At 38.5% G+C, this 24,156-nt stretch overlaps 2 protein-coding genes and 1 long non-coding RNA gene across 4 annotated transcripts in view; 1 reads left to right on the top strand and 2 right to left on the bottom strand.

Annotated features, from left to right (window-relative positions):
• Adh7 (alcohol dehydrogenase 7 (class IV), mu or sigma polypeptide) overlaps window positions 1-3,855 on the bottom strand; it is a 34,936-nt gene extending 31,081 nt beyond the window's left edge. The window contains exon 1 of the mRNA XM_013505405.1: window positions 2,573-3,855. The gene's annotated coding sequence lies outside the window, so the exon portion shown is untranslated. The remainder of the gene's footprint in view (window positions 1-2,572) is intronic.
• On the top strand, window positions 816-22,042 carry LOC102024357 (chromosome unknown open reading frame, human C4orf17). The gene is made up of 9 exons (XM_005406272.2): window positions 816-906; window positions 4,380-4,595; window positions 7,803-8,012; window positions 10,510-10,574; window positions 15,252-15,395; window positions 17,734-17,815; window positions 19,126-19,318; window positions 20,253-20,296; window positions 21,684-22,042. The coding sequence occupies exons 2-9, from the start codon at window positions 4,436-4,438 to the stop codon at window positions 21,878-21,880; spliced, it is 1,095 nt and encodes a 364-aa protein (XP_005406329.1). The 5' UTR covers window positions 816-906; window positions 4,380-4,435; the 3' UTR covers window positions 21,881-22,042.
• On the bottom strand, window positions 7,975-15,367 carry LOC106146816. 2 transcript variants are annotated; one of them, XR_001231404.1, is made up of 3 exons: window positions 15,283-15,359; window positions 8,679-8,824; window positions 7,975-8,061 (listed from the first exon to the last, which is right to left on the bottom strand). It is a non-coding gene; the product is annotated as an uncharacterized LOC106146816 (long non-coding RNA). The 2 variants fall into 2 exon arrangements; XR_001231405.1 differs by lacking the exons at window positions 7,975-8,061; window positions 8,679-8,824 and adding exons at window positions 12,922-14,009; window positions 14,654-14,875 and having other exon boundaries at window positions 15,283-15,367.
• Window positions 22,043-24,156: the final 2,114 nt, after the last annotated feature.

Genomic DNA, 24,156 nt, shown 5'->3' with positions numbered 1-24,156 from the left:
CTCCTCACGCCCAACATTCCTAACGATTCTGTGGAGCTTCCGTGCCAATTTGAGTCTGTTGAGTTGCTTCACATGAAGGAGAAACCCATGTCTATCTTGCTTAAAGTACTGTTTCTGATCTCTGCTATTAGCTGTGTAAAGAAAAGAAACTCTCAAAATACAAAAATCACCTTAGAAAAACCTATGGAATCCCTCCATACATAAAGCAGCTGGGCACAAGTCATGAATATGAGAGATGATAAGCCTTTCATTCTTAGGGCCAGTCACATAAATAGACTAAATTAGGCTCTTTCTCCTGTATTTACCTTTCAGAAATTATCAACATCACTTTCAGAGATTACAAGAAAAATACTAGGCAGCACCAGTATAAGCAATCCCAATAGCAACACCCAGATACCTGTAACACATGTGTACATTACTCTAGGACCTTACACTAATATTTCAGGATTTTTTTCATACTTGTTGAATTAGTTGTCAGCAGGGACATCCTGACATCTAGAATAGTATACTCAACAGTAACTGAGAAAACTTCAAATCATTCACACCATCTTCCCAGGGCTTTTAATCAAGCCAAGTGAGATTCCTTCAGATAGTGTTACTGAAACAGAATTGCATTTGCTTTGCTTTTCTCTTGAATTGATGCAACTCTAACATTTGTCTAAAATTGAGAAAAATCACTTGTGGCTACACGGTTTCACCAAGCTGTAGGTGAGTGGAGCTCTGAGAAGAATGGCAGGTACAGAATTCTGGAATTCAGTTTCTCAAGGAATGTTACCTTGTTGCTAAGCTGTGTCATGTATCCTACCAACAGGAGCCACAGAGGCTCCTTAGAGTGAGAGTGGGAGGCAGCTGTATTCTTCTGGAGTCTTTGGACATTGGGCTATTTCTCCCAGTCAAAACTCCCAGGTTAGTACAAAGGTAAAGCAAGTGAGGAAATCTCAGTCCAGACCCTTATAGTGCTGGGAGGGTAGCAGTTCCTGTCACCCAGATCATTTCCTCTTAAAACCATCACAGGTACAGTTTAAATTCAACATTAAATATTTTTCTATAGTTTAAGGTATGATTTACTTAAGGACCTTTAAATCGATCTTCTTTTTAAGACATTTCAAGTGAGGGGGCTGGGAATATAGCTCAGCGGCACAGCGCCTGCGCTGCAAGCGCAAGGTCGTGAGTTTGATTCCCGGTACCAGAAAAAAAAAGGAAGAAGGAAAAAACAAGACATTTCAAGCGAAATGGAAGTCTAGATGAGAGCTGCTGCTCTCTCGCACTGTCGCTCTGTCATCTGCAGGAAGGGCCTTCCTCAGCCCGAGTCCGGGCTTCCCCTCCTCACAGCTGCACGCAGTTGCTCCGTGGGTTTTCAGTCATGTTTTATTCTGTGATTAAAATCATATATTTTCCCTCTAACAACAGAACTTTACCAGTTTCTCAGAAATATTTTATTAAATATCATCCAACAAAAAACACAAATTAAACCTGTTTTAAGGAAATAGGGCATTACAAAGCTTTCATTTGATTACTGCATATTTGAAAATTTAAGTTTAAGCCAGAGTTTTAAAAGAACACTGTCTTCAGCCATTTGAGCTGTTGTAGCAAAGCTTTATAAATCTGAGGAGGGTACAAGCAAGAGGAGTTTATTTCTCCCGGTTCTGGAGACACAGAAGTCCAAGGTGGCATCACAGGTCAGGGCCTGGTGAGGGCTTGGGCAGTGCTCCTGGAGGCACCTCTCCCTGCATCCTCATGGAGTACACAGAGAGGGCAGCTCTTGGAGCCCCTTTCCAGGCACTCACTCCATTCTTGGAGGCCCACCCACCCTAGTGCCCCCAGGAACTCCCATAAGCCTCTCAATCACACTTGTGATTAGAATTCAGCATATGACTGGGGGTCACACATTCAGATCACAGCACATAGAATATCTATTTATAGAACTTTAGTGATATATGTGGATACAATATTTGTTTATTGCCTTCATCCCTGTTATGGTTGATAAATTGTGTCAACTTGGGGAGTCTAGAGGTTTGGCTAAGTGACTCAGCAGGAAGCCAGGGTGCTTTGTATACATCTGGAGCCTGTGGAAGAGGAGGGCATGGAGATTATGTGAGAGCTACACGCCCCTTAGGTGGGGGTAACCTGTTTACAATGTAAGGCAGGGAAAGAAGCTGCTTGCCGCCATTCCTCCCCTTTTGCTCTGGCTGTTTGCTGTTCGACTGCCATTCCCCCCTTTGCTCTTGTTGCTTTGCTATCTTCTGCCTCAGAGCCAGCCAAGTATGGACTGAAACCTCCACAAACTGTAAGCTAAATAAACCTTTCCTTCCTTCATTTTGGGTGTTGGGTATTTTGTCCCAGCAACGAGAGAAAAGTAACCAAGACAATCCCTTAAACATTATTGAAAAAATTAAAAGCCACACATCATATTAAATGTCTTGTAAACCAAAGCATCTTTTCAAAGTTTAAGTAAAAGGTAAGTTCAGAATTCCAGGGGAACTGCCATTTTCACAGGGGAGAGAGTCTGTTCTTTGTTTTGTTGGTGACCTGTTACACCAAAATCTAGTGTCTCCCTACCACTCAAACATACCTGGGAGAAGTGGCATGCATCAACATACATGGGAGAGAAACTGAATATGCCAGCTGACATGCAAGTCCATGCCATCAGGTTACAGATGAACAAACTAAAACCTGGAAAATAAATCACTTAATTTGCAGTCATTTTTCTGGTGAAGGGCAAAGCTGGGACTATAAATACCATATTTTTATAGAAAAAAAAAGCTTTAATTAGAAAGTAAAAGAAAATAGTAAGAGACATGAGCTTGAGGAGCTGACAAAGATCAGGTTGGCCCTTGAGAAAGGAGTGTGAAAAAGCAGACGCAGACTGCAGCCTGCGCATGTGCAGGGGCCTACATTCCGCCCCCACCCCACCCACAAGGGTCTTTGGCCCCTTCTTCCCAGCACAGATTGAAAATGAGCTCTCTGACTCGACTGCAGGAAAGGCCCCACAGAGGGTGCGCACACCTCAGGTCTGACACTCAGGGTTAGGGTTAACCCCTCACTGTGGTGCTCATAAAAGCAGTAAGAAAATGTTTTAATGTTAGATAATAGTACTTTCTGAATTTTACATTTATCCAACTATATCAAACAAATTCTTCAAAGTCAGCTATTGTATAGCAACAAGGCTAGTAATTTATAAGCCATACATTCTAAAAATATACCCTGAAAAACAAATTGTTGTGGTATGAAACGATAGTTAATAAAGTAAAAAATATTTGCCAAACACAATCCAGAGTTCAGTTTCTAGAGCATGGACATGTAACACAGCAAACCGTACTGAGTCAAAAGAATTCTCTGCCATGGCTAGAAATAAAAGGCATATTCCCAATTCTAATATGATGAATGAGCCTTCCAGGTGAGAAAAGAAATATCCAGTGGGCACCAGAAAAACAATCTTCTTAGATCTTGAAAGTAGTATCGTATCATTAAGAAAGCTTATATAATTCTTTCTTATGTTTTTAATCCAGTTCTTTTCCACATGACTGTGAGTTCACAAAGAGTCATAACATTACCTTTAATCCCCTCAACCTATCTCACTGTAGTGTCTAAAAAATATTTGTTGAGTGATTGAAAGAACATTAAATATTACCAAACATCACAAACAACAAGACCAGTGTTCTTCATTTTGTTAACTATGGATGCAATATCATCTTTGGGAAATGTTTCTTTCTTTAGATTTTACCATCCTTTTAGAAGGTGATAAAAATCTAAGATGATAGTTTTCTTAGAGTACAATATGAAAGATCCCTGTAGGAAGTTAAGTTGGGCTGGGTATGGTGGTGCACACAAGTAATTCCAAGCACTCTGGGAAGCTGAGGCAGCAGGATCATAAGCTCAAGTCCAACCTGGGCAACTAAGAAAGTTAGCTACGAACTGTCTCAAAATAAATCAAAGGAAAATAGGAAGGGAGGGAGGAATGGAGGGTGAGCGGGAGAGAGACAGAGAGAGAGAGAAGAAGGAAGGAAGGGAGGAGAGAAGAAAAAGTTAATTTAATGGAAACATTATTTTTGGGTATCACATTTTAAAGTCATCATTGAAATTTGCCATATTAAAAGTGATAACAATATAATGTATTTCTGTTGATGAACCAGTAAACTGACATTACACAAAGGTAAAAATAATATACTTCATGCTTTTTCACAAATATTTTTATTTTTCCTGGAGAAAATGTTTTATGTTCCACTCCAGGTTGTATTTTTTTTCAATGTTTACAAAAATTTGGTTTCAAACCAAAATAGCTTGATGTAAGAAACAATTCAGTGAGACAACAATGGAGAAATGCTGGTGTGTAGGGTGTTCCAGGGCTCTCATCAGAATGACTGGCCCTCTGATTTCAGAGCCTGTGTGCATCAGGAAGTGAGGTCAAGCACGCTGGACCCCAAGAGTGCTCTGAATGCATCAGGGAGAGGGAGACCATCACACCATGGCCATGAACCCCGGGTCCCCGATGTCTACTCAGCTGAAGAACAGAGGCAACACAGCTACCCCTGGAAGCGGGAGATGCTTTCTCGTCAGGCACACGCCTCATCCCAGGAGAGTCTGCCACATTAAAGGTAGAGAACTCGGGTCCTAGGACCACACTGTCTCCCACGCTTGGGCCTCTTGGTGATTTGGGTTCACAATGTTCAGCCACTGGCAAGGCGTGGACACTGGCGATCGGGATCAGAGGACAGAACGGGAGCTAAAGCAGAAGTCTGCTGGGGCTTCCTTTTTGGACATTGGCCTGTGGGTGCTGGATGGCTGAGACAGAGGGCTGAAGAGGGGTTCAAGTTGCCAGGAAAAGGGAGAGCTTGGGACAGCACTGCGCAGATGTTTTGACAGTATTCTAATCCCGTAACTACCCGCACAGCCACGCCCGTACCTACATCCTAGCTGTGAGCCATGGGGAAATATACACTTCACCCCTTCTCCTCTCTTCCTCCCCTTTCTCTCTCCTTCCCTCCTCTCTCTCTTGCTCCCTTTCTTTTCCTTCTTTCCTACCTCTCTCCTTCCTTTTGCTTTAACTTCATGCAATAGACTTCTTAGAAATTAAACAATGAGAGTGTCTTCTCTCAAATCATCTTGAAGAACAAAAATGTGTACACTTTTTACACATACTTTAGGTTCTAGACAAAAAAGAGATGTTTTGAGAGTAGCTTTCTCAAGGTCATGCAGTGTGAGGGAAACAGGCAGATCTCTTGGGACTTACAGTGGAGCCAGTAGTTCACCCAGGATGGGGGGCACGTGCCCACCCCCACTGTGGGCTCACTCAGCAGACCCTCAGCATGCCCTTTGCATTGCCTCCTAAGAGCCACTGCTATCGTGATCCCCGCAGATGGAAACATCAGCTTACCACTGCTGGACAAAATACCCAACATACATGGCTCACAGGAAGAAATGTCGGTTTGGGGTCACAGTTTCAGAGCTTTCCATTCGTGGTCACCTGACTCTGGGGCTGAAGAGGAAGGCTGCTTGCCTTATGGCAACCAGGAAGCAGGGCAGAAGGGAGCAGAGAGGAAGGGGCCAAGGACAGACAGGCTCCAAGGTCACACCAGTGACCCACCAGACACACCCACAGGTGTGCTTTACTCACCCCCAATCAGGTCTCAGGCTGACACTCAAGATTAACCATTGCCATCACATTCCTGAGGTGACAGAAAGCAGGACACTGAAACCTACTGTGCTGATAAAAATGAGCCATCTTTTGTGGGCAAAGGGCAGGACCTGGAAACAGAGGCTACGATTAGGAAGACCGAAATGCACACTTGAGGTTCAGCATCCTCGCTGTCCAGTGAGACTGAGTGAGGGCAGACTGTGAAGCTGGAGAGTCTATAGGGAACAAGGACAGGGTCTTGGTGATGAAGACAAGGAGAATCTGTTGGTCCCTTCCCTACGTGTTGCTATCAGAACTAGAAAACTGAGGGGCAGACAGTAGGTCATTTCCCTCAGCAGATATTTACTTGATCTCTAACAAACATCACACCTGTTCTAGCTGGGGGAGGGGTCCATGCTCCTAGAGCTCATACTTGAGCCGATGAAATCCATGCTCCAGAATTACTGGGCATCGGGTGGAAATCTGGGTCTAGTTCTCAAGAGGAAGTCGGGAGGAGAGATGTACATTTGAAAGTCATCAACACAGAAGTGACACTTAAAGGCGTGACCAGTGATCATTGATTTATTCTTTCAGCTGTCTAGCTATCCATTACTTATTCAACATGCTATCCAGGGTGAAAGTATTGGCAAAAGCTTGGCCTCAGGAGCTAGATTGCCTGGCTGGTCAAGCTACTCAGTAAGATGACAGTAATGATAATACCTTTGTTTGTAGTTAAGGACATGAACAAGGGACACAGAGGAACAGTCAGTGTAAGACAGCAAAGGGCAGAGGAAACCAAGAAGATGGACACGCATGGTATGGGCATATGAGCAGGAAGGAGGGAGAACTGGGACTGGCAGAGAAAAGTCAACAAGAGGACAGATTCTGAAAGGCTCTGTGTACCCCACTAAGGAACCAGGAAATGTTTTCCTTGGGGGAACCTGCCCTGAACCCCCCACGCTGCAGGGGACACAGAACATAGTGTCCATGTTAGCAGAGCAAGAGTGAGACTAAGGGGGCTGGGAATTTAGCTCAGTGGCACAGTGCTTGCCTGGCAAGCACGACGTTGTGAGTTCGATTCCTGGTACTGGAGGGAAAAAAAAAAAAAGAGTGGGACTAAGTTGTTTTCCCACAGAGGCTTGGGCAAAGCCTCGGGTAGACACTGAGGAGAAAGCTGGTGCAGAACCATATTGAAAGAACTCAGCTCAAGACAGCCGACTGCTATAACAGGACTGCTCCAGCCCACAGAGCCTGCGTGCGGGTCCTCTCAGGGAAAGACACATTAGTAGTTATCTGGTGGGGACATCATCCATGTCAATGAAAAAGGTCAGAGAGCCCAGCCATGTATCTCCCACCATCCTCCAAAAGTACCCTAGAAGAGGAAGAAGCAGCATCTCTTCTCTGCTAAATCCCCAGCCCCGTCTTAGTCCCACTTGTTTCCTAAACAATCTTCCCATACATGCTTTTCTTTAATCAATTGAAGGAGGTTGTAGAGAAAATGTGTTTTTCTACTGACTTGTCTGTATGTTAAAGTTTTCTGTGCTTTATTTGATAAGCAACTTTTCACTACATGCCTACGCCAATCACTAAGTTAAGTGTTTAAAGGATAATTACAAGATGTGATGCCATCTTCATGAATTTTGTTTTATTTCTTCGGAGAAACAATAACTATCAGTAAACTTCTAGGTATCTGACTAAATAAAAGCCTTACATTCGATTGTGTCAATCATCCATCCATTCAACAAACTAAAGAGCATTACTTTGTGTCGGGCACTTTCGAGGCACCAGGAATGGGAAGCAAACAAAATGAGTTTGCGCTCTTCAGAAGACCTTATTATACAGAGGCTTTCTGACTGCTCTAAAATATCTCAGTTTGAAACACATCACGAGGACATGGATTGAGAGGCTGATCTGGGATAAAGCTTTGACTCCCAGACCAAGAGCAAAGATTTGGACCTAGTTCTCAAGTCTGACAAGACTGCGGAACACTAAAAGGAAGCATGCCTTGCAAACAAAACAGGCTACACGCTGAAAGAATGTCCACCTACCACTGGATCATACAATCTGAAGTCCAGTATTTTGTGTACATTTAACAGTATTTTATTGGGAAAGTGATGATCGTTGAAAGAAAACCTGCTTAAGACCTTATCTGGTTATTTGATCTTGTTTTTAATCATTATTCACCTAGGCTTGAATAACATTCCAATCTGCACTGTGAAGGATGATGAGATTGCACTCAGAACGTTGCAGGAAGGTGGCCAGCTCAGCCACCTGGAGAAGAATGATATCCCACCTGCCAGAGGCAGCTGCCTGCCCAGCCCTGCAGCCCCAGGGAGCCTTGTCCAAGGAGTGTCTCCAGCCCCAAACAGTGTCAAGATGCCCACGCGACCACATTCTGGTGAGTCTGTCTCAAATGATGGAATGTTTTCTTAGGCTCCTGCAAATAACTGGAGGGTAGAATCTATAAAATTACTAAAATACACGTAGTAATTTTTAAATAGTCAGATTTTCTCACTATGAAGTTCATTATAAAATGTTTCACTATAAAAATATTTCATTATAAAACGTTTATTTGTCTAATCTTACTTAAATAGTACAGTAATGCTAATAGATACTGTTACTGCTCTTACTATGTCCAAGGCGTATGTGGTGTGGTTGTAGTTCTTGATTCCTACAGAAGTAGCTGCGAGATATGCCACATATGAATGCAACACCCACAGGGAAACTATGTCAGTCCAAAAGCTAGTCCAGGAGACAGAACAGAACAGAATTTCACGTTTTCAGCTTCCCAGTGGGGTCCTCATCTCCTTGGTTTCTCCCTAGGTCCCCATTATTAATGCTGACTGAAGTTGATAAATTTTATCAAAAGTAAAATGTAGCAACACACAAAGGAAAATGTAAAATAGAAGAAAGGAATTCTGCATGACAAAAAAGTGGTTGTCTTTCTCCACTCATATATAATTACACACTGTTACTAAAATTCTCAGGACATTTGAATTGTTTGCGAATGTAAGCTATGAGTCTGCCTCACGATAACAAGAGTGATCACTGGTGGAATACTCACCATGTGACATGCTCTTCCAAGGTCTTCACGCTTGTTAACTCGTCTCACCCTTTCACAAGTTTCTCCTTCTTCCCTAACTCTGGAAACAATGAAGCCCTCCTGTTTCATCTTTCTGGTGTCCCTTCTTATCCCATAGGACCTAGAAACTGAAAAATTACATTTTGGAGACAGACTCCCTTCCTGGGAACTGTTTATCACCACCCAGTGAGACACATGGCACTTATGGGCCTGCACTCACCTTTTTGGTTCTTTTCTGTTATAAAAAACACTACATTTTCCTTCTACAGCATCCCCATGTACAGATTCTTTATTTCGGGGTGTCAGCAGGCAATGTCTGCAGATACCATGGCTTTCTGATTGCAGCACCGTTCCGGTGCCTACCCTGAGCCTCATGGATGCGCCTGTGGCCTCCCAGCCCCCTTCCTCTGACTGGAGTGAAGACTGTGCCCCCAGTGGTGGGTCACACCCAAGGTGTGGTTCTTAGTGTGATCTGCGAGATCAAGACCAGTCTTTCCAGCACTGTGCCAATCTCTTAATCCTCTCTGTTATTTATGTGCTTGCTGAAATAAAGTAGGTTCTATTTCCACAAGTGAATACTGACCTTATATACTTACCACCCATAACTATGGTTTCATTACTTGGAGAGAAGTAACTTTAACTTTATTTCCTATATTTTTTCAGGTAGAACTAATGGATTTAGTTACTATTAAGGATATGCTCAAAATCTATTTATCTTATAAAAAATTGTGTCAACTGTGGCTTTGGGAAAAAGATAGCATCATTATATAGCATATACCTTTAAATTAATGTAAAGGAGGCCAGGTGTGGTGGTGAATGCATGCCTACAATTTCAGCAGTTGAGAAGCTGGGCAGGAGGACTGCTGCAAGTTCAAAGCCAGCCTAGGCTACATTGTGAGTTCAAGGCCAGCCTGAACTACATACAAGACTGTATCTCAACCACTCCCCTCCCCCAAAAAGATTAATGTAAAGGAAAATTAAACAAATCTTCGATTTATTCTAGGATAATTTAAAGGGATCTAGTTAGATGAACAAGTAAAGGGAGGGTTAAGAGGCTAATGAAATAAGAAAGAAAATAAAGGTTATAATTATAACAGCACAAAACTCTGTCTTCAGGGCAAAGAACACGTGTCAGTTCTCTTCTAAATAAAGAAAATGACAGGGATGAGGACATAAAAGAGAGACAAACAATGTTTTCAGTCACATGTGTGTGCATAAATTAGTTTTACTAGATCAAGAAAGCACTTGCAGTATACCCTTATATTATCACTTTGGGAATATAATTTTTTAAATAAATGTGTTTTTATTACGTGATTGTAATGGAATTCCATCTTCAAGATTACTAATATTTATAAACACATCCCTGAGTTGACTTTAATTTAAATTCAGATATACTCCTATGTATTTCAGCAACTGACACACATATCATGTGGTAGAAACTCTTTTTCAAGAAGTAGGAGAAATATATATATATAAGATAGCTGGGATAATTGTACTACTGATTTCTATCGGTTTGAAAGGAACAGTTGATGTTTAATTGTTTTATCACTCTTATCATGCCTATGTCTGGTGATTTAAGCAAATACTTTGAAGATAACAATATGTAATATAACAACTATTGTTAATTTCCTTATCACCTTGTTTTGAAATTCTGTATCATTTTAATTGTTTGTTGTTTTGCTTTTGACTTTGTTTAGGAGGGTTGTTTTGGGTTTTTTCTCTTTAAAATAAAAATTTTTTAAAAATTCTATATATTAAAAAAAAAGAAATTCTTTTTCAGCTCAATTTAAATGTTTCCACAATTTCATTTCAGAGCCCAGTAGAAAAGTCAATGAGTTCTTCAAAACTTCCAGTGACAATCCCTTTGTAATCAAAAAGGTAAATAAATGTCTATTTGCACCCACTTAGTTTGACTTCTATCATTTCCTTTCTCGTTGCATAACTTCTTAAAAAGTCACCATGTTTCACAGTATTTTTATAGCCTTACCAAGCTATAATTAACAGTATATAAAATGCAAACACTCAAAATGAACAATTTGATGAGTTTTGACAAATATATGTTTTCATCTGGAAAGCAACCATCAAAATCAAGAAAATGCACACATTTATCAGTCCTAGAAGTTTCCTTGCAACTCTGCTTCTGCTAGGGGCAAACATTTATCTGCTTTATGTAATTAAAGATTAGCATGGATTTTTTTAAAATGTTTCTACAATAAAACCACATGGTGAGTTCTCTGTTAAAACCTGGTTCCTCTGACTCAGGATGGTTATTTTATGGTAGTTTATGAGCACACTATTGATGTATGTCCATCTTGTGTGCCTCTATATTCCTTTTTATTCTGAGAAGTGTTCAGTTGTATGGTTATCCCACAGTTTGTTTATTCATTCACCTACTTATTGTTTCCAATTTTTCATGAAGCTTATATGAACATCTACATACAAGTCTTTGTCTGGATGTATATTTTCTTTTTTTTTCTCTTGGGTAAACCACAAGAGTGGAATGAGTGAGTCTTACAGTGGTTTTATGTTCAGACTTTAAAGGTCTGCTCAAATGGTGTTCCAAACTGATTGTACCATTTTACATTCCCACTGGCAGTATATATGAGTTTCTTTCCTTCACATCCTCCCAAAACTTACTATGGTCAGTCTTTTTTTTTACTTGAGCCAGTGTAGTGAGTATGTACAGGTATTTTATTGTGTTTTCTATTTTTGTATCCCTGTTGAGTAATGAAGCCCACATCTTTTCACATTCTTGCCATCCATATGCCCTTTTATGGAAAACATACGTTCAAATCCTTTGCCCATTTTTGAAATTGAGTTTTTGGCCTTTTTGTTATAATGTTATAAAAGTTCTTTATACACTCTAGATGCAAATCTTTTGCCAATCACACATATATGCAAATTTGCAAATGTTTGTTTGTTTTGCTTTCTTTCTGGTATCAGCATCTATTAAAAAATATGTTTGATAAGGCCCAAATTTATAAGTTTTTCTATTACATGTTCAAATCTGCATGCTGTTTACCTCTTTCATGCCTTATTGTGATGTTTAAACCTCTATTGATTAGAAGTGCTGCAAGCAGACATTCTTGCCTTGGACATGATCATAGGGGAAAAGACTCAGGCTTTCAGCATTATACACCCTGTTGGTTTACTTTATCCATGGATGGTGGAGAAAGTTCCTGTTTCTAGAGTTGTATCACAAATGGGAAATGAATTTTGCCAAATATTTTCCTGTATCTGAGATGATCATATTACTTTCTTCTTTGCTAATATAGTAAGACATACTTGACTTGGTTGACTTGCAAATGCTAATCAACCTTTCATTCCTAGTAAAAACTCTATCTGGTGATGGTTATCTCTTTAAATTCAGTTTTACAAGACACTCTCTAACATTCTTGTGCCCATTTTCCTGAGGAAAATTTGTATATCTCTTATAGTGTCTCTTCTGATTTTGGTTCCAGCCTTGTACAAGCATGATAGAATAGTGAGAATTCTTCTTTAATATTCTGAAAAATTCTATGTAGAACTGATATTATCTTTTAAAGTTTGGTAGCTTCTTCAGTGAAGCCATCTAGGCCTGGAGTTTTCCTTGGGCCAAAATTTTTAGCCATAAATTCAATTTCTTTTGTTCATAGATAAAGACTTTTCAGGGCATCTATTTATTCTTTGGTGAGCTTCAGTAGTTTGTATTTTCAAAGAATATGCCCATTTCATCTAAGTTGTTGAATTGACTGATATACAATTATTCATGAAATATCCTTTTTCACAATTTCAACCCATACAAATGTTTGCTCTTTCATTCTTGATATGATGAGTTGTGTCTTTTGTTCTTTGATGTGTCTTGCTAAAACTTTGCAAGCTTTATTGACCTTGATGAATCAATGTACCATCTCATCAGTTATCTCTATTGTTTGTTTTTCTGTTTATATTTTATTGATTTTGGCTTTTATCTGTATAATATATTGTAAAACTTAGGTCACTGATTTGAGATGTTTTTCCTAACAAAAAAATGAGTTATTGTAACTTTCTTGTAAAATTTTCCTACTTTACCTGCATCATCAAAATTCTAATGTTTTAATTTTTACTCTGTTCATATTACTTCCTAATTTCATTTTAATTTCTTCTTTAACCTGTGGGTTACTTAAAATTATGTTATTAAATTACCAAATGTTTGGGAAATTTATGTTATTGATTTGCAATTTAATCCCATTTGGAAAGAAAAGATACTGTAAACTCTGAATTTTTTAATTAATTGAGGATTGTTAAATAAACCAGAGTATGTTCAACCTTAATAAATTTCCATGTGCTCATGTATAAAACTCTCACTTCTCATTCTGTTGGGTAGAATGTGAACTAAGTTGATACTATTGCTCAAATCTCCTACAGTCTTACTGATTTGCTGTCCACTTTTTCTACCCATTATTGCTAGAGAGATGTCAACATTTCTACCTATAATTGTAGGTTCCTGTATTTCTCTTATCATTTCTCTGACTTTTTATGCATGTATTTGGAAGCCTCTTGTTTTAGGTTTTTTTATGTCTTTTAATGAAATGACCTTCATTATTATGAACCTAACTGTTCGTTCCTGATAATATTCTTTGTTTTGAAATCTGTGTTATTGAATTCTTCAGTTTGTTCTTGTCTTTGTGAATCAATTTTGGTAATATATTCTTTTTCTAAAAATTGTTTATTTTACTTTAGCTTTACTGACAAAGTCATAAATAATGTCTTTATGTTCCTTTAAAATTACCTTCAGGATCTTTAAAAAGTACCCTTTTATATAATGGTTTTGTTAATGTGTCTTGGTTTTTCTTGGTTGTTTTTAACAGAAATTTATCAAGTTAGTAGTATATCAAAAACTAATTTTGTGATTTTTTTTCTCTTATTGTATTTCTTATTTAGTTTATTTCTGTTCCAGTTTTCTCCATACCTTTTTTTCTTCTCTTACTTTTCTAATGTGAGTGCTTTAAAGCTATGAATTGCTTTAGCAGTTTACACAGTTTTTGCTATGCAACATTTTCATTAGCATTAAGTCCAAAATATCTGCCAATTCTCATCAGGTATGAAACATTATTTGCAGCCATCTGAAGCCCATGCTGAATGGGCTTTCTTCCGGAGAAAATCTGCTGACTTCTGTAGGAACCCAGAGGCCCCATCATCTTCGGCCAATTTCAAACAAGTTCGCATCTTGCTCTCATGCCACGTCTCTCAAACACTGCTGTACTTCCATGTCCTCTTCGTCTTGGTGCGGTAGCCCTAGTGGCCCTTGATTTGGGCTTAAGCTTTGAAACCTGTTTTTCAGGTCTCTTAAGGCTATTAAAAAGAAAATGTTCATTTTTCATGATCACACAACGATGTCACGGCAAAAATAGTTACTGTACTTGAAATACTTCCAGGTTCTTACTTCCCTTTCAGTCCCAACCTATCTATCCCCATTTTATTCACTGATTTATTTACTGAGGTAGTGCTGAGTGCACAACCAACTGCATTGTTCATGCCAAGCAAGTACTCTCTCACTAAGCTAAACCTCCGCCATATTTTTCTTAATTCAGCCTTTTAAATTATATTCAACAGGGGATTTAACCAAAAATATATATTATTATTTCTCCATAAGTATATACAATAAACTTTTAAAAAAGAAAGCCTCTAAATATAACTTTATTTTCACTAAACGCCAATAGTGAAGCATTGTTCTATCAACTCCAATCATCACAATCCCAGGCTGGTAACTCATTTGGTCACTACTTCTGTGCGGCTTTATAAATCAGTCATGTCCGGAAGTTGTTAAAAACCCTTTCCTCGAACAAACACACAGATCTAAAGTTTCTGCAACTCTTCCAGACTTCAAGCTCTGACATATATTTTTAAACAGTGTATTACATTTTAAATAGTATCTTTTTCAACAGTATATTTAAACAGTATATTTACCTAGCAGTATATAGAAACGGTATATTTACCAGAATGTGAAAGTAGTCTTTCTGTTTCCTCTTCCAGCTAATCGAGGAAAGAAATTTGTCTCTCTGCCTCTCAGCTGCCATTTAGCAGAGTACAGAGGTAGCAGTTCATAAGATGTGATTACTTTCCAATGTCATAAAACCTCTCAGCTATCTTTTCTTGGCTATAAAAGAAGATTCTTCCTAAATAAACAGCAAATCTCAGCCATCAGGAGTTGGTTACCTCTGAAATTGCAATACAAATAAAAATTCCACATTAAATATTTAAAAATTACTAGGCTGAATATATAGCTCACTGATTGATATAGTTCTTGCTCAGCATGCACAAGGCCTTGAGTTCAATCCCAAATATCAAAAAAAGACTTCTCATGGTGTTTAATCAAGGGTTTTAAGTGAGTTCACCAAAAATTAATAACAATGCATCACTGTTTTATTTCCAAATATATATGTTTGATAGAGTTAAAGGAGCATTAAAACTAACTTCACTTGCTTTCATGGATCTTGCTTACTAACTACAATGTTTCTCACTATTTTGTTAAATTTGAATAGAAAATATAAGTGGAAACAAATGCATATTAATTATATAATACCTTTGATTTAGGAAGAATTTAAGGCCAAGAATCTGCCATTACCTTCAAAGGCAAGCTCTACGGCTGTCTCCTGCTCTTCAGAGGGAAGCCTACCCAGGTCTGATGTCAAAGAGAAGACCGTGTGCATACCAAACTACCTGGAACAGGAAATAAAAGTAAGAGTCAAGTTTATTAAATCTTTAACTTGGAGAAGTATGAACATGAAAACGAACAAAATAAACAAACAAAAAAATAAACCATAATAAACAAAACAAAAAGCCCCATAGCATTAATTCATAAAAACTCATGGGTGGTTCCTCATTGGTAAGTGAATTTATTTAAAACTCCTTACTCTCAAATCCAAGGCCTGCTCCTATTTTCATTTTTAGTTTTATTTTTCCCTGGAATCCTGTCACTCTTATATACACAAACTTTGGCTTAGAAGAGATGTGATTAGAAGGTTGGCATTTGCCAAACTTGCCCGTTCTCCCCTTCCTATTCTTGTTCATCTTCCTAATACATGAGAGGTACTGACTAACTTCTTTCCGCTTCCTATTTATTCACGCACAAAGACAGATATTCTTCCAATCAACACTCATCTCTCCTTCTTATCTTTAGAAAACTATTTCCTCCAACATTCTCACTTGAAGATTAAAAACTTAGCTATTTAATAGTTTTATGTCATATCAGCCTCTTGGAAGGTTCTCCTTGGCCACAGTTATTCCTGAGAATAACAATGAGGATTCAATCAACAGATATTTGTTATCTGCTACTTTTTCTCCTTTTTGAATCTCTTTGATAAATGCCATATTGCCTCACCATAAGATCCACTACCCCACTATCATAAACAAAGGAACAAATATTATAATGATGACTCTAATGGTATTTTAAGTAACTAGTATCTGTAGTATCAATCACACATAACAAATGCATATTGTAAGGATGGCTATTAAATAATCCTGAGAAGGAACTATTTTAAAAGTAAAGCATAACAATGGTGTTAGTATAATAATTTATGCAGATGATTAAAACTATAGAAAGAATGAAGGAAAAACTGCACAAGAGATAGATTTCTGCAGATTTGACTTATGGTCTGGCTTAAAATTTTGCAATAAATGAGTCTTCAGAATCACTATGGAAGAGGTTGGGGATATGCTCAGTGGTACAGCACCTGCCTGGCAAGCACAAGGCGCTGAGTTTGATTCTCGGTACAACAACATTAGACAAGGCTGTCAGAATCACTGTCTACCTCACTCACTATGCTCTTGGCATAATGACCTTGCAGTAGTTTGCTCATTCTTACAAGTTTGTCCTACTAAGGATTCTCTTCCCATTGCTCCTCTGTGTGGCCACCTCACTCAAGTCTCAGGTTAAGTATCACTGACTCAGAATGCTTGGCCACCCATGCTGATGGTGCTCCCAGCTGCCCTCTATCCCACTCCCCCTTGCTATGCTCTGCAGAGCACATGTTGTATATGAATGCTCAATTTATTTATTTGTTTCAGTAATATCTCTCCCCTCAAGTCACTGTTATTACATTTTATTTTATTTTATTTTATTTTATTGTTATTAAATTGTAGTCCTATAAAGATCTCATAATTGCCTAACCTGGTTACCCCTTCATCTTCAATGAACCCTAAATATCTAGTAATTATTATGGATTTGTTGAATATTGAATAAATAAAAGAAAAATTCTACCAAGATCAAGGTAGAATTATTGAAAACCAGCCTTGAGTCCAATAAACCATGACTGAGTGTAGTTTTAGTAACACTGTCTTGCTTCCTTGGACACAGTAATAGACCAGAAAGACCTCCAAGGGCTGGTTTTGGAGGCATCTATTAAAGAGCTTCCTCCTTTTTTTTTTTTTTTTTCCCGGTACCAGGAATCGAACTTACGACCTTGCACTTGCCAGGCAGGCGCTGTGCCGCTGAGCTAAATCCCCAGCTCCTAAAGAGCTTCCTCTCAAAAGCATCTTCCATCTTACAGATTTTAAGTTAACTGGACTGTGCTTAATATAAACCCACTAAAATTTAAACTCTGAATGCTGGCATCTTGTATCACAGCAATCCCTCAGCACTTACCACTGCTTGGAAAGTATTAACAGAAACATAGAGCATGACATTTTTTAAATATGTGTTAACTATTTGTTAAATAAATGAAAGGAGAAGAATAGAATGGAAAAATAGGTCTCATCAAAATTTAAAGAGATGCTGACAATGTTCCCTGCATTACTTTTTTAAGCTTCAGGGTGCGTGCCATGTGGAATAGAATAGATGCAACACAAGAAATGCACATGGCACTGCCTAAACTGCTACTGTACGAATGGTGCTTTGCTAAGGTTCACTGTGTACTGTTGAAATCTGGCTCTTAAACTAAAATCCAAGTGGATTTCATTGAGGGGCACTTACAGAGTAAATTTTGGGGAGATGAGATTCTGAAAGTGAAGGAAACTTACAAGTTATGTATGTTACAAACCTGTAACATTTCTGTGTAACTTTACTATTCTCTGTCAGATCCTGGCAAAGCTCTGTGACATTTTACACACTGATTCCTTGGGAGAAGTTCTACAGTGGCTGCTTCATGCAAGTACAAAAGGTGAGGTTAAGATAAACATTTGTAGGTACTGAACTCATGTTGTCAGAAATTGGGAATCTGCCAAAATCCTTAGATTTGTAAAGATAATGTTGCAAAATTACTTCCTTACGTTTCTATATCAGAATCATGTAGTTTTACATATCCAACCATATGCATTCTGGTCATGCAAAGAATTCAAAATGCAGTATGCCTCAAACTGAACTCACTGGAATGATACAAACTACTAGTGTCCAGAAGAGGCTAGAACTGGTTTATGCTTCTCCTCCTGACTCCACACAGCCAGGCTCCTCCCTGAGCACATCCTCTGGCCTTCCCTGAACCCTAAACACAGAGCCCATTCTTTCCCTTTGGATGGCAGTGACATAGCCCTCCTTGTTTCAGATTCTAAACTCTGCCAACTACCACCGAAACCATCAACTCAGTCATCTCTCCACCTCCTTTGGGCTCCTCTAACCTGCTCCATGGATATACTTGTCATTCCCAAGAAGGACATCTACAAGTGACATACATACAGTCAACCTAGCTGGTCATCACACACTACACTTCCAATACAGTACCAAGTGACACTGGGAATGCTGGTCTGGGACCCCTCTTTGAAAATCAATCTCAGAACCAGTGTGTTAGGGACAGACTAATGTTTTAAACTGGTGACCCTTTTAGCAACAACATCTTACCCCAGGAACTCAAGATTGCTTGGCAAGCAACTGACAAGTACTGAACTTGGGGGCAATGGATCTTTATTCTTTTTAGTTATTTTTTCTTTCTTTTTAAAGCATGTAACAATTAATAAATTACACAGGTAATGAATGCTTACTGTTGAGAGAAAACAAGTGAATCAGAAAAAAAAAAAAAAGAACAGAATAATCAATAAAATTACCACAGACATCATGCCAGTGAATATTTTAATGTATATATTTCTAGATATGCTTGAAACTATTTTTATCTATCAGTCTGTACTTTAATGGGGACATATCTTACCTATTTTTGTGCAGCTACCTTTATGTTGAATAAGGAATCTTTATACTTTCAGCAGCAGCATGTAGGGCTGGCTTTTGTTCTTCGTATTTTAAAGTGATTCCACTGCCCTTCAGGGTTGAGCATCTCTGTGATTTACCTACCCAGGGCACCTACAGCATCTCAGCAGCAGAAATCAACTCTTGCACAGAAACGTGTCCTCACCTCGAGGCATCTACTAGAGAACATATTGCCAGCCTTTTACATGGGGGCTTTCTGAGTAACAGAACCAATCCTACGTTTCCAGCCAATGAGATAAGGCCAATTTGCCTCTCCCCAACCTTTCTTTCAATCAGAGAAACAGTGGGTGTCAGCGTTGGTTCACTCGGAGCTGGCTGAGATAAACTTAACTCGCTGCAGAAGGAACCGGGCAGTGGAACCTACACCGAAGGCGGGGAAGCCACCCATAGCTAAATGCCCTCCTGTCAACTCACCTGCAAGCCCACCTGCAGAATCAGAAGCACTGGCATCAGTGAGGGAGCCAGCCCGGTAATCACAAGGCTACTTGGAGAACCTGTAGTACATAATCTACCAAAATGCTAAACATGCTAAGGTTTTAAGTGTCTATTCAGTAAATGCTTGCAATGCTTTCTTTCATTTTCATAAATGTAATATGAGCATGGTCTCACTTTCACTGTTCAGAACATTTTGGAAAGGGTGATGTCTTCTTTGTCCAATAACTTTTCTTTTGAGGAAAAGCCCCTTTCCCCTAAGGACAAAGCAAGAAAAAGTGCTTATAAATCTAAAAAAACCAGGAATTTTTAAAAACTAAAAATAGAAGCTATAAAGAAACTGAGACTGTGGTGTTATTCTTGTGAATATTTTGCATACTCTATTAAATATATATTACACAGATATCACTTTTTTAGTAGAATAGTGAAGATAAAAAAAAAATGCTTCACTTAAATTTCTCTAGCATAGTTCTGAGGTTTCCAGAGAGGAAAAATAACTGCTAAGGGAATTGGAGATTATTTCAGAAGAAATATTCCTTAAGCCATGTAATTCCAATAGCAGAAGAAACATACATATTTGTTATTCTATCACGTGGGAAGAATGCTAGGAGAGAAAAATCTCCTTGCTTTAAAATTAAAAGTTGGGTAAAAGACAAAATTAATATTTAAAAAACACAGTACATCACTTTAAAGAGTATTATGATGGATAATTTTATTTGGTTGTCTCTACCATTTCCATAAAATCAGAAACTAGGAGATAGGAAAGGTCAGCCTCTTTCCCTTAGGGATTGGCATATGATTACTCAAAGTAAGAAGAATCCCTCAATGGAAGCAAATTTAGTTGGGTTTGCATGTTAAAAATAAAGAATTAGGATAGCATATTTAAGATAGATATACACAGAATTTGTGGATAGCATACTTTAATTTGTGCCTGTAAATTTATTTATTTTTTCTTTCTCCAACTGATTTAGAGTGCCAAGTCAAGGATCAGAAGGAAATAAGGAATTGCCAAAAGGTTAAGTACAGTTTGTGATAATTACTGAGTAGTGGCATAGACTTTAAGAATCTGTGCTTTTAGAAGAAAAACAAAAAGTGATTTCTAACTCAATTCTTAAGGGACAGCATTTGCTGAATTTCTCATAGACATAACTTTGGCATAAATTCACCTTCCTTTTGAAAGACAAGGCCTCTTGTGAGACAGACACTCTGAGAAGCAGGACAGCAGGAACTATAGGTACAGTCAAGCCAACTCAATGAAACGAAGCCATGCATTGGCCTAGAAGCAGACAATGATCCCAGAGTTTTTGTTAGCTAAACAATTCACTGGAAACAAAGTTGGCCAGAGAAAACAGTAAATTACATCAGCCACAGTGAGTTCCCTAAGGGATAGATAAAATATAATAGAAAGGAGCCGTTTTATTGCCTCACCAAAGGCTGGTTACCAGCCTAATGTGTGGGCCAGAAAGAATCAATGACAGAAGAAAGTCCTACATTGGCCTAGAATGGCCTAAGGACGCAGTCATGTAAATTCAGAAGCTTCTAGCTTTAAAACAAGTTAAAAATAATGATGGAGAGCAGCCTCTGACCACACTCCAGCTTGTTGTTTCTCCAAATTCTCTTTATACCAAGAATGACACAGTAATCAGTCAGAGTTCCTTAAGTCCACTCTGGGCCCCATCTGTTTGCGCTGGGGTTAACCATACCCAAAAGTCCCTCTAGATGCTGACCAGCACTTCTACACAGTTTAGAGATGAGAGAGCACCCACAGCCTTGCCGGGACTCTGAGGATAGTCTACTGATCTGGTTACTCCTACAAACTTCTCGCCTCAGAGTCTAAAACCATGACAGTGGTGGTTTCTAGTCAACCTTGCCGATCTGTGGCCCCATGCATATTTTACCCTCTCTAGATGCCTAGAAGATTTTTGTGTAAGAATCCTTCAAATCATGCCTTTTTCTCTCCATTAATACCATATTCAGCACCTTCCCAAATTCACATTCCTGATGGGGGCAACTATTTTTGGTTTTGGAAAGTCTTAAGAGTACAATTAATTTGTTTTACCTTCCTTTTTGTCCTTCATTTTGTCGGTCAGGACCACAGATTTTTCTCTTTTCCCCCAACACCATCCTTGTTCATCCTCTTTACTCTTTGCCAAAAACCATTCCTATCCACCCTGTCTTCTTCTAAGAGCGAAACGATGTATTCTGCATGATTTAGAACAAGTAAAGATGAAGATGAGCAAGTGATAAGAAATTAAGATGAGAATAGATTCTTTAACGAATTTGGGGTGTTTCTGATTCACCTAAGCTTCATATATTTTTAAAATATCATTTGCTATAAAACAAAGCAGAAGCTGCCCTCAGTGTTTCAACTGTGGTCTCACTTAGATTTCCTTCTATTTCAGGGGCTGAGCAGAAGCCTCCACTGTTTATAAGAAGCACCAAGATGAAAATACCTGTTACAGAGTACTTCAGCAAACCGAAGTCTCCTCTCAGGCCTGATGCTTGGGACCTCAGATCCACGAAGCCAATGTCAGCAAGGAGTGTGCAACATGGACTTAACCTCTGTCCTCGAAGTGTGTCTCACCCTTTAACACACTGAAGGTAGAAACTGGAGGCTGTCCAGCTCTGCCACACACGAGCTGCACACTGCTACTACATCAAATCGTTTTTTAAAAGATTTGAGTGATCCTCATTATCGTGGCACATAAAAATCTCAAAACACCCATATATAACCTACAAATAAATGTTAATGGAGATAATACTTCTATTTGTAGTTAATGTTACTACATGTAAAGGAGAATGTTTATTTAAACAGTTTCCAGTCTTGCACTATTAGTATTAGTACCTAAGCATAGAGGCCATGATATCAAAAACGAATCATCCATAATCAGAATGAAGCAGCAGGAACAGAAAGAGAGAAGCAGGGAACACAGCCTGAGAAGTTTAACTTGCAATCAGTAGTGCTTACATGTTGTTGCACTGCCATAAAAAAATGCTTCTCCTTCCAAAAAAAGAAAAGATAAAAATCATCCCTACATCACGATCTAGAAAGTAGCGGGTTCTGCTCAGTGCTATAAAGGTTGATATTAATAGCTTTGCTAATATGAATTGTTTCCTGTTTTTAAAATTAACTCCTCTTTGGCCATAGCTGCTGTTGTTATGTGAAGCTGGATTCCATCTACCAATCAATCAGTATTTTATTTAGAATGCATTGATATTCAAAAGAAAGAGCAAAATTCATGCATTTGTATATATGTGTTCATCTATGTGCACATTATCTTAGTAACATTTACATCATATTTATTATGTGACAACAATCCTTAGAAACATTTTAGAATAACAATTTTCAAAATAACTACTTGTGATAGCTACTATCATTCTTCTCATTTTAAGAATAAGACAACAGAGGCAGAGCTCTACTCATTGGCATGGAACAAGTGGTAGCAAATGCCATCAGGGTCTATTTCTCACAAGTCCAAGCATGTGCTCATCACTGGTCACTGACTGCTGTCTTTGCTTGGTGATGAGAAGCCAGGAGCCTTCCATCCCCTAGCTTAACCAACGGATAGCGCTTGTCCTGTATCCAGCTGGCAAAGGGGGAAACTGAGCAGGGGGAAATATTAGCTCCTACTGTTTTGTTTTATTTTTTTATAACAAATCTTCAATTTATTTGAAGCAATTCAGTTTCAAAAACTTGAAGTTACAGCAGTTGCAGAAGAAACAGGGACTAAACAGAAACAATAAAAGAATGATTGGGAGTACTGCATTTTTAAAACTTGTTTTTTAACACTGTCATGGCTTTATTCAAAACACAATTGCAAGAAAGTATTAACTTCAAAGTTTTTAAGGAGAGGTTCCTGAGGAATTTAACACGTTATATACATATTGCCATACAAAGAGCATTAAAATAGGATACAGGGGCTGGGGATTTAGCTCAGTGGCAGAAGCGCCTGCCTGGCAAGTGCAAGGTTGTGAGTTCAGTTCCCGGTACCAGAGAAAAACCAGAAAAAAAAAAAAATAGGATACAAAACTTCTACAAAATATAACCCACCCTTACTTATTTGCATGAAAATACCACCCACAAAGGTGCATAAGTCTTAAAAGTTATCTGGAGACTCTAAGTGTTGTTGTCAAACCAAAGAACTCTAATTATGACTGCACAATAAAATGACTAATAAGAAAGTCAATATATAGATTTAATTTTAGAAATAAGTATTTTGGGTTTTTTTTGTTTGTTTTTGTTTTTGTTTTTCTCCGGTACCGGGAACCAAACTCACGACCTTGCGCTTGCCAGGCAGGCACTTTTGCCACTGAGCTAAATCCCCAGCCCCAAGTATTTTGTACTTATTGATGGCACAGTATGCAATGAGAACGCTGAGACATTCCAACGGTGAAATTAGGAGAAAAATTTTAGTTTTCTGGAGATTCTAGGCCCTCACTAAATTTATCTCCAGTGTTTTCAGCCAGTTTGCAATGTTTTTAGTTTCTCCACAAATAACTTCATAATTTTTACTTTAGAATTCCAAGTCCTCCATTTTGAACTAAAAAAGCAGCAGCAATACCACCCTGGTTTAAATGTTTCCCAGTAGAGAAGCATAACTTCAATTTGTTGACACTTTTTAAAAATTTACAAATATTCAAAGAGAAAAACTTTCAGATGGCCAAGATGAAAAAAGCACAACTGCCTTGTACATGAAGCCACTTTGACAAAAAGGGAGACGGGCTTGTCTCCTCGTTCAGCTCTGCTTAGCAGCCAGATACAATGCACGTGCTCACACTTCTCTCAGAGGCTGTTCTACTTGTAATGAGCATCAGCTTGAAAATCAATCTTAAAGCCAATTTAGTTTCAAATATTTTTCCAACTACCTACCATAT

This window comes from Chinchilla lanigera, unplaced genomic scaffold (genome assembly GCF_000276665.1).
Source record: "Chinchilla lanigera isolate Chin_1 unplaced genomic scaffold, ChiLan1.0 scaffold00095, whole genome shotgun sequence".
NCBI lineage: Eukaryota > Metazoa > Chordata > Mammalia > Rodentia > Chinchillidae > Chinchilla > Chinchilla lanigera.
Note: the sequence above shows the minus strand (reverse complement) of the source record. Positions and strands in the feature narration are given on the sequence as shown.

What these genes read in the sequence shown, in the direction of transcription:
- LOC102024357 (XM_005406272.2), top strand. Translation starts at nt 4,436, where the DNA reads ATGCATCAGGGAGAGGGAGACCATCACACCATGGCCATGAACCCCGGG. An exon ending in ATCCCTTTGTAATCAAAAAG is followed by an intron (nt 10,575 to 15,251) that starts GTAAATAAATGT and finishes CCTTTGATTTAG; the next exon opens with GAAGAATTTAAGGCCAAGAA. An exon ending in GCTTCATGCAAGTACAAAAG is followed by an intron (nt 17,816 to 19,125) that starts GTGAGGTTAAGA and finishes TCTTTCAATCAG; the next exon opens with AGAAACAGTGGGTGTCAGCG.